General features: G+C 43.4%; 1 protein-coding gene across 1 annotated transcript in view; it reads right to left on the reverse strand.

Moving 5' to 3' along the window:
- Positions 1–2607: 2607 nt before the first annotated feature.
- Positions 2608–15648, reverse strand: part of LOC126293584 (aminopeptidase N-like) — a 155445-nt gene continuing 142404 nt past the window's right edge. Inside the window, exons 16-17 of the mRNA XM_049986859.1 lie at positions 4084–4162; positions 2608–3493 (exon numbers count right to left, since the gene is read on the reverse strand). Of these exons, the coding sequence (XP_049842816.1) occupies positions 2963–3493; positions 4084–4162 (610 nt within the window). The 3' untranslated portion in view covers positions 2608–2962. The remainder of the gene's footprint in view (positions 3494–4083; positions 4163–15648) is intronic.

A 15648-nucleotide genomic window follows, 5' to 3' on the forward strand; every position in this document is an offset into this window, starting at 1 on the left:
AGACGTGTTCAAAATTCATTCGCGCCATTTACTTTTTTTTCGCATTATGAGCTGTCTACATCTACATCTACATCTACATCTACATCTACATCCATACTCCGAAAGCCACATGACGGTGTGTGGCGAAGGGTACTCTGAGTACCTCTATCGGTTCTCCCTTCTATTCCAGTCTTGTATTGTCCGTGGAAAGAAATAGTCGGTATGCCTCTGTGTGGGCTCTAATCTCTCTGATTTTATCGTCATGGTCTCTTCGCGAGATATACGTAGGAGGGAGCAATATTCTGCTTCACTCCCCGGTCATTTATATATATTGTGAATACGGTCCTACGACACTCCCCTGCGGCACACCTGAAATCACTCTTACTTCGGAAGACTTCTCTACATTGAAAATGACATCCGCGTTCTGTTATCTAGGAACTCTTCACTCCAATCACACAGCTGGGCTGATAATCCCTATGCTCTTACTTTGTTCTCGAAACTGAGACTGAGGGTCTCTCTTGCAGAGCATCCTACTGGAGTTTATCTACCACCTCCGTAACGCGTTCGCGATTACTAAATTATCCTGTAAAGAAGCGCGCTGCTCTCCGTTGGATCTTCTCTATCTCTTCTATCAACACTATCTGGTACGGATCCCACACTGGGCGAACAAGTGAACTGTAACCTTCTTCCTTTGTTCCCGGATTGCATTTCCTTATGAATCTTCCAATGAATCTCAGTCTGGCGTCTGCTTTACCGACGATCAACTTTATGTGGTCATTCCATTTTAGATGACTCCTAATGCCTACTCCCAGATAATTTATGGAATTAACTGCTTTCAGTTGCTGACCTGCTATATTGGAGCTAAATGATAAATGTTCTTTCTTTCTGTGTATTCGCAGCACATTACACTTGTCTACATTGAGATTCAATTGCCATTCCCTGCACCATGCGTCAATTCGTTGAAGATCCTCCTTCATTTTCGTACAATTTTTCATTGTTACAACCTCTCGATATACTACAGCATCATCCGCATAAAGCCTCAGTGAACTTCCGATGTTATCCACAAGGTCATTTATATATATTGTGAATAGCAACGGTCCTACGACACTCCTCTGCGCCACACCTGAAATCACTCTTACTTCGGAAGACTCTTCACCATTGAGAATGACATGCTACGTTCTATTATCTAGGAAACCTTTAATCCAGTCACACAATTGGTCTGATAGTCCATATGCTCTCACTTTGTTCATTAAACGACTGTGGGGAACTGTATCAAACGCCTTGCGGAAGTCAAGAAACACGGAATCTACCTGGGAACCCTTGTCTATGGCCCTCTGAGTCTCGTGGACGAATAGCACGAGCTGGCATTGATACGATCGTCTTTTTCGAAACCCATGCTGATTTCTACAGAGTAGACTTTTAGTCTGCAGAAAAGTCATTATACTCGAACGTAATACGTGTTCCAAGCACGACGTGTTCCAACCGTCCGTCGGTTCATTGAAATGATTGCTCTCTTTCTGCAATCTTCGCAGTTGTCATACTAAATATCGGCTATAGAATATGAGTCATGTGGTAAGAATACATTACCATTGCAAGTAAATGTGATGAATAGTGAGTGCAGGCGATATACCAGACAGACGCCCCACAGAAATGTAAACAACACGTAAGCGGACGTGACCTATGTTACAGCAAAGGAATTTAAGAGTCAAGACTTCCAAAACGGAACCCGACTTCAGAAATGTTAAAAACTTATGTTTTGATAGAGCACAGAGAAACTGTGTGATTGTGGAACTGTAGCGTTCATTTGTTGAATCTTATTTGAGAAACTATTATATTTTCATCATTTCCCTGGGAGTGATCACATTCACATTCATGCAAACACCTATCTCTGGCAAGGAGGCATATCTCACTGACTTTCCAGTCGTACAAATAAGGTGCACCGTAAGACATTCCTGCCATATGCCACACAAGTGCTGTCACTAATGCCGTGTGTGAACGATTCGGCTGACTTGTCTCCTTGTGATCAGACGTTGGGGGTTCCCATTCGAAAGCCACTTCCTTTCGGCTGCTAATACACTGGTGCAGAATCAACTGTCATTATAGGTCCCTTCCTTACTGCTCACTGTTGCAAACGGACGTTACACCACGACACAGCGAATAAAGCGAACAGCAGAAAAAAAATTGCACGAGGTAAGTTTGAACACAGCTCGCCCGGTCGGTAGTCCAACATCATGCACTCTTACCCACGACGGCACTTTTAATTGTCTGCTACTCTTTATTGAACTTCTTGTTCTTGGAGGTTCACTTTTTCTATTTTGCATTTTCTCCACAGTTCAGTACAGCTTCTTCCTGTTTTCATTCTTGATCTGTGTTCAGTTTTTGACATGCTACCCACTGCACCAGCTTACCATTAAATCTGAGAGGTAGTTTCCCTCGTTAGTATTGAGGGTAGGTTCATTGGTTTGTGACAGACTGGTACGAGGTGTCACAACTGAAATGAGAAGTTGGTTGTGGCGGTGAGACCAGGATTAGGATTTGGACAGTAAATCATCGAATATGTCTGGTACACTAGACAGGCAAATCTAGGACGGTGATAGCTCTGAATGGACGACAAAGTCGAATCAGTGCTAAAAGTGAATATGCAAAGAATTTATTTTATAAAACTGCAATTTCTTCATTAAATTACTTTTATCACAAATTTGGCATCAATTATCCTAACTGAAACATATATTACAGTTTATGTTCTTAACCCCCAAAATTAAATGATATACTTTCAATTGGTATACCATATTTGCAGTAACAAAGTAGTATAACTGTTGAAAACAAAGTTTTTTTTTCACCAAGTCATTATATAAATAACCATATATAAATTATATATGCAAACTCTAGTAACTTAAAGAAGTGTTTTCACCACAGCACAAAGCGACACTATGACCGTAATTAATACAAAGTTGGACAAACATAATCAGCAACAGTTCAGTATTCACGCTGTAAACTGCGAGAGTAATAAACCTAAAGTTGCTGCAACTAAAATGAATGATGATGACGAACATGGACTACTATTTGAATTTGGGGTAGTAGTTTCTGGCTCTCCAGTTGGTCCTGTGTCTCCAGTTGGTTCTGTCTCGCCAGTTGGTCCTGTCTCTCCAGTTGGTTCTGTCACTCCAGTTGGTTCTGTCACTCCAGTTGGTCCTGTCTCTCCAGTTGGTTCTGTCTCTCCAGTTGGTTCTGTCACTCCAGTTGGTTCTGTCACTCCAGTTGGTTCTGTCACTCCAGTTGGTTCTGTCACTCCAGTTGGTTCTGTCACTCCAGTTGGTTCTGTCACTCCAGTTGGTTCTGTCTGTCCAGTTGGTTCCGGCTGGTTCTCGATGTACGTCTGCAGCCAGACGCGGATACTGTCACGATGTTTATCCGTCCAGTCCATGTTTGCCTGGGCTTCAGTTAGAGACGCCTGCACGACCTGCAGTGTTGCTGAGTCGAAGTTTGCTTCATTGTCATTGACAAAACTGGTGAGCTGGAAAAAAATGTTTTGGTAAAGACAGAATATAACGTGCTGAATAATTTTTCTTAGAATAGAAAATGGTGAAACAACTATTTACGTAATTTCTTGTATTCATCTGGCTGGTACTTGTTTGAGAAACAAGTGTTCTTAACTCACTGAAATTATATTTATGTTTGTTTCATCACGCTCAGTGTTATCAAACTCTTCTGTCAGCATGGAATGTCGGATCGTGTATGGCTCTAAATGGAGAGAGCTTTGGAGTAGTGGATGTGTGGATTTTACTTCTATCAAATCTACAAACATGCTTCACAGAGTACCGAGCAGTCAATGGGTGGTACTTTGCACCACTACGAGACATCCCCTTTCCCGTTCATCTAGCGACTGAAACGAGGATCAAGGGATGGTCCGTGTGCCTCCGTTCGAGCTGTAATCTACCTTATTTAGCCCCTGTAGTCCTCACATATGGGTGAAAAATGAAGGCAGGTGGATCGTACTGCAGTTTGTTGCAAATGTGCATTCCGACACATGCAGTCTAATTACTTACTGACTATATGGAATTTGCTTTAGCGAGTGTCATTTTTTCAATTGCAACCGTTACTTACTTCATTAAGCTGCTCTTCTGTCGTCAACCTCGCCGCTATACCAGAGACAACGCTGCTGATAATGTTGAAGCCACCGTAACTGTAAAAAGAGATTACACGTTTTACTTGTCGAACTCAATAATCGCCTCCTCTAGAGTCAACGATATTAACATCAGTGTTTGTCCCAAAAAAGCTGCGTCCTCTATGGTAGTTTATAATGTACCTGACACTGTGAATTACAGTAAACAGCAGAATCTGAAATGAAGTGGGAATACATGGAGCAGTTCACACTGTGATATACTTTCTCCTTACCGCGTTAGTTGTGCACTAGGCGACTACAGGTAATCTACACTGGAGCGCCAAAGAAACTGGTACAGGCATGCGTATTAAATTTTGGTTCAATTGCTCTGAGCACTATGGGACTTAACTTCTGTGGTCATCACTCCCATAGAACTTAGAACTACTTAAATCTAAGTAACCTAAGGACATCACACGCATCCATGCCCGAGGCAGGATTCGAACCTGCGACAGTAGCAGTCGCGCGGTTCCAGACTGTAGCGCCTAGAACCGCTCGGCCACTCCGGCCGGCCATGCGTATTAAAGTACAGAGGTATGTAAACAGGCGGAATACTGCGCTGCGATCGGCAACGCCTATATAAGACAATTGTCTGGCGCAGTTAGAAGTGTTACTGCTGCGACAGTGGCAGGTTACCAACGTTCAAGTCAGTTCAAATGTGGTGTTATAATCGGCGCACGAGCGATGGGACACAGCATTTCTGAGGTAGCGATGAAATGGTAATTTTCCCGTACTACCATTTCACGAGTGTACCGTAAATATCAGGAATCCGATAAACCATCAAATCTCCGACATCTGTGCGGCCGGAAAATGATCCTGTAAGAATGGGACCAATGATGACTGAAAGGAATCGTTCAACGCGACAGAAGTTCAACCTTACGGCAAATTTCTGCAGATTTCAATACTGGACCATCACCAAGTGTCAGCGTGCGAACCATCCAACGAAACATCATCTATGTGGGCTTCGGAGCCGAAGGCCCACTCGTGTACCCTTGATGGCCGCACGACACAATCTTTTACGCCTCGCCTGGGTCTTTCAACACCGTCGCAGTACTGTTGATGACTGGAAACATGTAGCCTGGTCGGAAGAGTCTCGTTGAAAATTGTATCGAGCGGATGGACGTGTACGGGTATGGAGACAGCTTCGTGACTCCACAGATCTGAATGTCAGCAGGGGACTGTTAAAAGCTGCTGGAGGATCTGAAATGGTATGGGGCGTATGCAGCTGGAGTGTTACTGGGCCCCTGATACGTCTAGACACCACTCTGACAGCTGACACGTACGTATACATCCTGTCTCTTCACTTGCATCCAGGCATGTCCATTGCGCATTAGGACGGACTTGGGCAGTTCCAGCAGGACAATGCGATACCCCACACGTCCAGAATCGCTGCAGAGTGTCTCCAGGAACACTCTCCTGAGTTTAGACACTTCCCATGGCCACCAAACCCCGTAGCCATGAACGTTGTTGAGCACACCTCGGATTCCTTTCAATATGCTGTTCAGAAGATGTCTCCACCGCCTCGTACTTCTGCGGCTTTATGGAGAGCCCTGCACCATTCATGATGTCCATTCCCTCCAGCCCTACTTAAGACGTTAGTCGACTCCATGGCACATCGTGTTGCGGCACATCTGCGTGCTCGCGGGGGCCCTGCACCATTTTAGGCAGGTGTACCAGTTTGTTTGGCTCTTCAGTCTAAATGTAGTTGCGAATACGGGCAACATTCATCTGTATAGTGGAATGATGATAGTGAAAATTTGTGCCTAATCGGGCTTCGAAACCGGATTTCCCGCTTATTGCGAGCGGTAGCCTGACTATTCAGATATCCGAGCATGACCCAGAACCAGACGCAAACACCCATATGTCGTCAACCATGTGTCTACATCCTGTACTAGTACATACTGGGAGACATTTCACTTGAGACTCTACATGAGCATCTTTTCCGAGATGGTTGCAGGACTCGGTTATTCGCTACAGGGTGTCAAATCAAACAGCTTTCAGTCGTCTAATTTCCAAATTTATTTTATTTTTGTACCACATGGTCAAAACAGGGACCAGCATTCAAATACTGGCACCTGTAAGTTTCTGCTTGCTGCATCGACCACTTCAACCATTGTCTGCAGACTGTTGGAGAGTGTAAGAGTTGGAACATACCACAGGAGTTTTAGATCGACTGCTAATGTACAAGTGTTGCTTCCAGGCATGAAGAAGTCGCATTATTCTTCATGTTTGTCACTGCGCTTTCTCTCGACCTATTATTATTTATTATTATTTCGTTTGGCATCAAGGATGTATTAGTTGAATTGAACAGCAATGTTGTTACTGGTAACACAATATGCATATACTACAAATAAAATAAATTACATTCATTTATGGCAATGAAAGTCTTAGATTAGATAGATAAATCAGTAATATTCATATGGATAAAAATACTACGATGAGTTACATGTAAAAGAGAAAAAGTGGTTTTTACAGACAGTAACATTGACAAACAGAGCTTCAAGTTGTAATAAAAACTATAGGTTAATATCTTAAGTATCCAGCCAGGAGATTGCTTCCTCAGAGACCTCCTCCAGCATATTTGCGTAGGGGACACTCTGTGACTATGTGGTGTATTGTTTGTCGTTGGTGTCCGCAGTCACACTTGGCGCTTTCAGCGATTCCCCACTCATGCTTCAAGTCCTGGCATCTTCCGTGCTTGGTGCGTATGCGATTTAGGGTGGTCCACGACCTCCTAGGTAAGTGGAATCCAGGAGGGACTCGTGTAGCATCAGGTCTCTAGAAGACCGAAGCGTTCCAAAGGATTGGAAAAGGGCACAGGTCATCCCCGTTTTCAAGAAGGAACGTCAAACAGATGTGCAGAACTATAGACCTATATCTCTAACGTCGATCAGTTGTAGAATTTTGGAACACGTATTATGTTCGAGTATAATGTCTTTTCTGGAGACTAGAAATCTACTCTGTAGGAATCAGCATGGGTTTCGAAAAAGACGGTCGTGTGAAACCCAGCTCGCGCTATTCGTCCACGAGACTCAGAGGGCCTTAGACACGGGTTCACAGGTAGATGCCGTGTTTCTTGACTTCCGCAAGGCGTTTGACACAGTTCCCCACAGTCGTTTAATGAACAAAGTAAGAGCATACGGACTATCAGATCAATTGTGCGATTGGATTGAGGAGTTCCTAGATAACAGAACGCAGCATGTCATTCTCAATGGAGAGAAGTCTTCCGAAGTAAGAGTGATTTCAGGTGTGCCGCAGGGGAGTGTCATAGGACCGTTGCTATTCACAATATACATAAATGACCTGGTGGATGACATCTGAAGTTCACTGAGGCTTTTTGCAGATGATGCTGTGGTGTTTCGAGAGGTTGCAACAATGGAAAATTGTACTGAAATGCAGGAGGATCTGCAGCGAATTGACGCATGGTGCACGGAATGGCAATTGAATCTCAATGTAGACAAGTGTAATGTGATGCGAATACATAGAAAGATAGGTCCCTTATCATTTAGCTACAAAATAGCAGGTCAGCAACTGGAAGCAGTTAATTCCATAAATTATCTGGGAGTACTCATTAGGAGTGATTTAAAATGGAATGATCATATAAAGTTGATCGTCGGTAAAGCAGATGCCAGACAGATTCATTGGAAGAATCTTAAGGAAATGCAATCCGACAACAAAGGAAGTAGGTTACAGTACGCTTGTTCGCCCAATGCTTGAATACTGCTCAGCAGTGTGGGATCCGCACCAGGTAGGGTTGATAGAAGAGATAGAGAAGATCCAACGGAGAGCAGCGCGCTTCGTTACAGGATCATTTAGTAATTGCGAAAGCGTTACGGAGATGATAGATAAACTCCAGTGGAAGACTCTGCAGGAGAGACGCTCAGTAGCTCGGTACGGGCTTTTGTTAAAGTTTCGAGAACATACCTTCACCGAAGAGTCAATCAGTATATTTCTCCCTCCTACGTATATCTCGCGAAGAGACCATGAGGATAAAATCAGAGAGATTAGAGCCCACACAGAAGCATACCGACAATCCTTCTTTCCACGTACAATACGAGACTGGAATAGAAGGGAGAACCGATAGAGGTACTCAGGGTACCCTCCGCCACACACCGTTAGGTGGCTTGCGGAGTATGGATGTAGATGTAGATGCAGGTCAATGAGACCTGCAGAATCGGGATTGGCTGCGAACCATTCTTCCCGCCATGCTGTTTCTGGTTGGAATACTTCAGAAGTAAGCCTTTTTCCAAGTCTCCAGGAGGGTTTCCTGGACTTAAGACGTTGCCTTTGAGTGGAATCACAGTCCTGGTGTAGCGGTAACCTGGAATTCTTGGAGCATTTCTCCCATTCCCTTTTCAACGCTGCTTGACGTCGTAACTTCGGTGGTGCAATATTCGACAGAACAGGTAGCCATTCTGTGGGTGTGGATTTTATTGTCCCGGATACGCTTCTCATGGCTACATCCAGCTGCGTGTCTACCATGGCTGTGTGAGCGTATCCGGGACAATAAAATTCACACCCACAGAATGTCTACCTGTTCTGTCTAATATTGCACCTCGACCTATGGTGCAGTTCTACTGCATTCTGAGCTTTTCTGTTGTCTGGTGAGTGTCTTTGATTGTCAAGTTGCAACAAGTCACACGTCTTACAAGTATCTCACCTCGGCCTTGCAAATGATAGATTTGGATAGAATTTAAAAAGTATCCTTCTATTTCTTTAACTTTGATCTCTGCAAATTCTGACTTTAAACGTCTTCTATGAACGACCAATATTAAGATCACAGCAGAGATATTTTTTAGACTCCTTCTACTGTAATGACCCTCTTCTCTTGTTACAGGTGTCGTATGATGCTTCATCAGTACAATATCGTCCTCGCTATATGTACAGGTGTATGAATCACCCCTGTTACCATGGTACGCCACTCGATCAATCTTTAGTTTTTTGGTTAATGTCACACTCCTCCTCCTTGGAACACCAAATACATTCACGAATGTTTTCGGGCAAACGAAATGACCGCCACTTCTACCAGGAACCGTATGTATCACGCTTGATTGACGGCGACTACATAGATTCGTCATGTTTGCCATTACGTCATCTGCACGCCGACACTATTTTTTTAAACACATTAGAAATCTGCCTTGAGCAGTTTCAGTTTTCTTAATAAAGGGTGATTCACGAAGATATGGAAATATTTTAATATGTTATTCTACCGACAAAACTAAAGAGAGAAGTTTATATAAACATAGGTCCGCAAATGTTTAGTACGGATTTACGGCTAATAAACGATTTTTCCCGAAATTTAGCAACTTCGCTAATATGAAGCCATCGCAAAAAAAGGGTCAAATGGCACTATGGGACTTAACTTCTGAGGTTATCAGTCCCCTAGAACTTAGAACTACTTAAACCTAACTAACCTAAGGACATCACACACATCCATACCCGAGGCAGGATTCGAACCTGCGACCAGAGTGGTCGCGCGGTTCCAGACTGCAACGCCTACCGCTTGACCACTTCGCATCGCAAAACTGTACGAGGTTAAAGTATAGCACGATTTCCATTTATTTTGTTGTTACTGGTTTGGTGAATCTACAAAAACGTCACAGACATGTATGTATCTGCAGTAGTTTTCGAGAACATCTAGAGGAGCAAAGATGTAATTTCGCAAACTTTAAGTTATTCTCTACTTGTTCCAAATTGTTTTTAAATTGCAGACAATTGCACATAGTTTTCAATAGAAGTTGTAGGGAATTTAATCTTGAAAAAATGATGGTAATAACGTTATTTGAAACTGTATGAATGTGTTACATAATTTGCTATTATTAATACCGTAGCACACGTGAATTCTTGCTAAACAGGAACAAACGAAGCTGAGTGATAAGGAAGTTAATTGCACAATACATGTTCAAAAATGTCTCTACCGAGTTCAATGCATTTAGCTGCACGTGTATGAACAGATTGCGTTGCTCGTTTCAGTTTCAGAGGGTTGTTCTTCATTTTGTCGATTGCATGTATAATGCGAGCAAGTAATGCAGATACACGCCAGGGGCATGTTTTATTAGATTCACCAGACCAATAACAACAAAATAAATGGAAATCGTGTTTTACTTTAACCTCGTACAGTTTTGCAGTGTCTTCACATTAGCGAAGTTGCTAAATTGCAGGCAAAATCTTTTATTAGCTGTAGCTCCGTAACTAATCATTAGCTTACCTATGTTTATATGACTTATTTTCTTTAGTTTTAGCTGTAGAATAACGTATCAAAATATTTGCATATCTTCATGAATCACGCTTAGAAGTTGTGAAATGAATTTGTTCTGAATTCATTTCACGAGGAATTGCAAGACAGGCTACGTCTGCACTTCAACTGACGTGGGGAAGGTTATTACGCTAGTTTCTAAATATTTAAATACAGTTTCTTATTACAATAGATACGTCTCCTTTCTCCGTGTTTCACTGAAATAAATAGTGTTATGCATACGTTCTATATTGCTTACCGCTCGCGGTAGAATCAAACCTAGTTCCTACAAGAATGGAACCATTCAGTATATAAACAAAATAACTTCATGTATTTATTCGGGATTCGTCGAAATTATTTTCCCAGAACTCGTAGCAGATTCTGCTCCTGCGATATTCCGTCTAACTTTCGCAGATACGAAACGTTTTGAGACATTACTAGCATCATTTTGTTCTTCGACAGCGGAAACCCGCCTGTAAACAACAAACAATATGGCAACTATTACGTTCGGGCGTTAAACAGATGTATTTGAAAGCTGATTTTCAGGCACGTTTGGAATGGAGAGGATTGTAAAACTAGCAGCAACGAAATCTGTTGATCACTGCTACGATTCGTTACCTTCGTCATACAAAGAAGCGGTTTTACGGGTGGTGTTCCATAAGTAAAGCGACACATTATTTATTTTTTCCTCAAGGTATGTTGGTTTTACTCAGGTTTCCTATACACCATGTTATTCCCCACTCTTTTGGCTGCAAAGTTCTATTTTTCAACATAACCTGCGTTTAGTGCGATGGCCTTAGGCCACCTTAGTGGCAGGGCCTGTATGACAGCAGGTACCATTGTAATGGTCGATGTAGGAGCCAACGCCCTGCTTACTGCTTCCTGCGTGGCGCATCCTTCGATGGGCCAAACAGATGGAAGTCGGAGGGTGCGAATCCTGGCTGTAAGGTGGATGGGGGGGAACAGTCCAGTGAAGTTTTGTGAGCAGACTTGCGAGAGGCCTTTCTGAGCCGTGCTCACTCCAGACTATGCGTTTCCTTGAACTTTCTGTGTTTCCCGTCGTTGTTGTGGTTATGCCATGGTTCTTCCTCCTTCTACGTGTGGCAGCAGCGATGAGTATCGATATTTTCACCGTGAACCATCTTTGGTCTTGTGCATATAGTTTCCGGCTAGGGGGTGTGCGGTCAGTCGGTCGGTTGGTGCGGACCAGGGAGGATATCTCCTTGCGGCGCAGTTGGCTGGGTCCGCTGGCGGTCCCTGCGCAGTGTCAGAGCGTGTGTGGAGCTGTCCGATCGCTTCGAGCTTCGTGGCTCACCGGCCCAGGACGTCAAAGTTGAGTAGTGGTTTCAACTACCCAAGCCACGTCTATTCGTGTTGTGTCGTCCAGTTTGCTCTTGGGGAGCTTTTACTGTGAGTAACCCCAAGGATTTTGTAGTGGTGAAATCGAGCCGCCATGCGGTGGAATTAACTATATTGATTCACTACAATCCAAGTGCACTAGCGGAATTTTCTGCCTTGTGGCCGTTAGTGTTCCGGTTACCTGCCCTGGCCACTGACGTAATTTCAGGCAACGTCCTTTCCTCACCTGTTGTCGCTATCCAACGCGGTGTGTAGTTTTGACAGCTTAATACATGCTTCATTGTGGATAATCACATCTGTAACAGTGTGGTCTTTGAGTTCTCATGTACCGATTGGTGGCTAGCAAGTCGTTTGATTGGTCGGTCCGTGACTGTCTCTTGGTTGGGTTTCCGATGGATCAAATGCAGTTGGGCCCACCACCTGTCTCACCTAAGTGAACTTTAGTGTTTCGAGGGCAGGTCCATGCCCCCCACCCCCCCTTTTCCTGGAGGCGTCTGAGTGCTGTTGTACTGCCCATTCCATGGGGGTTTAATGGTCTGTTGGTAATCAATTATAGCCAATGCCTTACAGAAAAACAATTTTTATTGTGTTTTATGTAAGTCAAGGGCCTTCAGCCCGTGTAAGTAAGTCTTAATTCTGGCAAGTGGATATTTTGCTGAAAGTTACTGTTATTGTGCTATCTTTTCATTTAGTACGATGTGAGCCACTCAAAGGTTTAAGGTATTTTGAATTTTTGGAAAATCAATTGTGGGCCTTCAGCTGCTTAAAACCTTATTCTTAAATTTAGTTCTTGTCGTTGCATTGCTTTTTCATTTAGTGTGCTCTTGGCCACTTTAAACTTAAAGGTTAAAGTATTTATTTGAATTTTTGGAAAATCAACTGTGGGTCTTCAGCCGTTTAAAGCCTTATTCTCAAAACTTCCCCTTAAGCGAAAACATTGCGGCCTTCTGCCTTATAATATTATGGTAATGTATTTTAAAATTTTGAAATTTATTTGTGCCCTTCAGTCATTGGTATTGCACCTTGTTTATGTTTCTTCTATCCACTTTTACCTTGAGGCTTTCAGCCTAGCTGTGATATATACATATATATTTTCATTATTTTATTTGCAATCTTAACTGTTTTTCTTCAGTCACTAAAAATTTATCTTGCTGAGTTTTAAGATTTCTTGTTTGGAGGCCTCCAGCCGCGAAAGAATTGGATTTAGAAACTTGTAAAGGTTATTAAATTACAATAAATTAAAATTTTGAACTGAAACTGACCAACACCTTATTTGGCCCTTTCCACAATTCTAATTACCTGTTCTACCGTGCCCGTTTAGCGGGCGTATCACTTTCGTTGTCATGGAAAAGGAGAAGTTCGTTAATATTTTTGTGGTGACGAACACGCTGAAACTTTAGTTAAGTTTCCTGAGGGTAGCACAATTCACTTCATAGTTGACCGTTGCACCTTGATGGAAGACATCAAACAGAATAACCCTTCAGAGCCCCAGAAGACTTTGTCGGCTGAGGCTCCGGCTCTGAACTTTTTCTTCGGAGGAGACATGGTCCGTTTGCCGCTTTGCTTCCGGTTCAAATTGGTGAACCCTTGCTTCATCACTTCTGGCGATTTTAGACGAAGAAATGTCACGATCGGCCTCGTAACTTGCGAGAAACTCCGCATAGATGGTCCTTCGGTGCTCTTTGTGGTCTTCTGTTACTCACTGAGGAACCCTTCGGGCTCACACCTTTGGGTATCCCAGCAGGTAGATGAGTGTATCAGCAGTACTCACAGAGACGTCCAATTGAGCAGCGAGGTGTCTGATTGTGATCCGTCGATCACCTGGAATGAGAGTGTCCGCACGTTCCAACACTGCAGGAGTCACAGCTGTGTGCGGCTCACCGGTACGCGGAGGATGGACAGGTTTGCGCGACCTGTTTCGAAGATGGAGATGCATCGCCTGATCGTGCCTTGTTTCACTGCCAGGTCTCCATAGACATTCTGCAAGCGCTTATGAATACTTGCGGTACCTTGGCTTTCCACGAAAAGAAATTTAATGACAGTTCTCTGCTTGGAGCGGATCTCCAATAGAAATGCCATTTTGAAGGCTATGTACAGTGCCGACACTTAACAAACATCATGAAATTATAGGGGCTGAAACGTGAATATTCGACTGTCCCACAACGAACTCCGCACTTGTTCGACGAAAAGATGTGTTGCATTACTTATTGAACGCTTCTCGTAGTATAATATACTCGCAAGTACGAGGCGTGTTTTTTAAAGTAAGTACTGTTATGAAATTAAAAAAAGACGTGCTAAGATATCGCAATAATTTTATTTTTACATGAAAGCCTGTACCTTAATCTACGCATTGACGCCATAACAGTTCTTCCTTGTTTACGTTGTGTACTGAGTGTTTAAGATGCCTCCGATAATCGTGAGTCCCGCCGACTGTGAAGTACGGGCTGTTATAAGATTTCTTAGTGCTAAAGGCCTAAAAGCGATCGATATTCATCGTGAGATCTTTGCAGTTTACGGAGAAAACATCATGAGTGATGGAATGGTAAGAAAGTGGGTGAGAGTATTCAAAGAAGGCCGCACAAATGTGCATGATGAACAACAGAGTGGGCGTCCTTCGGTCGTTAATGAAAGTTTGGTGCAGGAAGGTGAGAGAAAACAGACGCTTCACGATTTCCTACTTGCGGAATGACTTTCCTAATCCAGAATGAGATTTTCACTCTGCAGCGGAGTGTGCGCTGATATGAAACTTCCTGGCAGATTAAAACTGTGTGCCCGACCGAGACTCGAACTCGGGACCTTTGCCTTTCGCGGGCAAGTGCTCTACCAACTGAGCTACCGAAGCACGACTCACGCCCGGTACTCACAGCTTTACTTCTGCCAGTACCTCGTCTCCTACCTTCCAAACTTTACAGAAGCTCTTCTGCGAACCTTGCAGAACTAGCACTCCTGAAAGAAAGGATACTGCGGAGACATGGCTTAGCCACAGCCTGGGGGATGTTTCCAGAATGAGATTTTCACTCTGCAGCGGAGTGTGCGCTGATATGAAACTTCCTGGCAGATTAAAACTGTGTGCCCGACCGAGACTCGAACTCGGGACCTTTGCCTTTCGCGGGCACACAGTTTTAATCTGCCAGGAAGCGACTTTCCTAATGTTTCTCGTAGTGTTTTGTATGGAATTGTGACCGAGCACTTGAATTACCGAAAACTGTGCGCTCGTTGGATACCGAAAATGTTGACGGATGTGCACAAAGCCAAACGTTTAGACAGTGCATTGACTTTCCTTGAGCGGTACCACAAAGACGGTAAAGATTTGTTACTGTCGATGAAACATGGGTGGCCTACGTCACACCAGAATCAAAGCAACAGTCCATGGAAGTTGAGCAAGGGCATCGTTTTGCTGCAAGACAATCCCCGTCCGTATGTGGCGAATCAGACCAAAGATCTCATCACATCTTTTCGATGGGAAACTCTAGATCATCCTCCGTACAGCCCCGATCTAGCGCCCAGTGACTACTGTCTGTTCCTGCACTCGAAGAAACACCGGGGCGGTCAGCGTCTTCAAGATGATGACGAAGTCAAAACAGTGGTGATGCAGTGGTTAACAAGTCAGGCGGCAGACTTCTATGAGGAGGGTATTCAAAACCTGGTACAACATTATGGCAAGAGCCTCAATATTGACGGAAATTATGTAGAAAAGTAGATTAACGTACAGGCTTTCATGTAAAAATAAAAGTGTGAGATATCTTAGCATGTCTTTTTTTAAATTTCAAAACGGTACTTACTTAAAAAAAACACGCCTCATATGTAATGTAATAAAACCTGTTCTCAAAGAAAAGATACTTAGCACGTTTCGAACGTTGCGGCTACAAATCTGGAGCTACTTCAGCTGTTCTGGGGTCTGGAGAACTGACCACAT

Source organism: Schistocerca gregaria, chromosome 10, assembly GCF_023897955.1.
Source record: "Schistocerca gregaria isolate iqSchGreg1 chromosome 10, iqSchGreg1.2, whole genome shotgun sequence".
In the NCBI taxonomy this organism is placed as follows: Eukaryota; Metazoa; Arthropoda; class Insecta; order Orthoptera; family Acrididae; genus Schistocerca; species Schistocerca gregaria.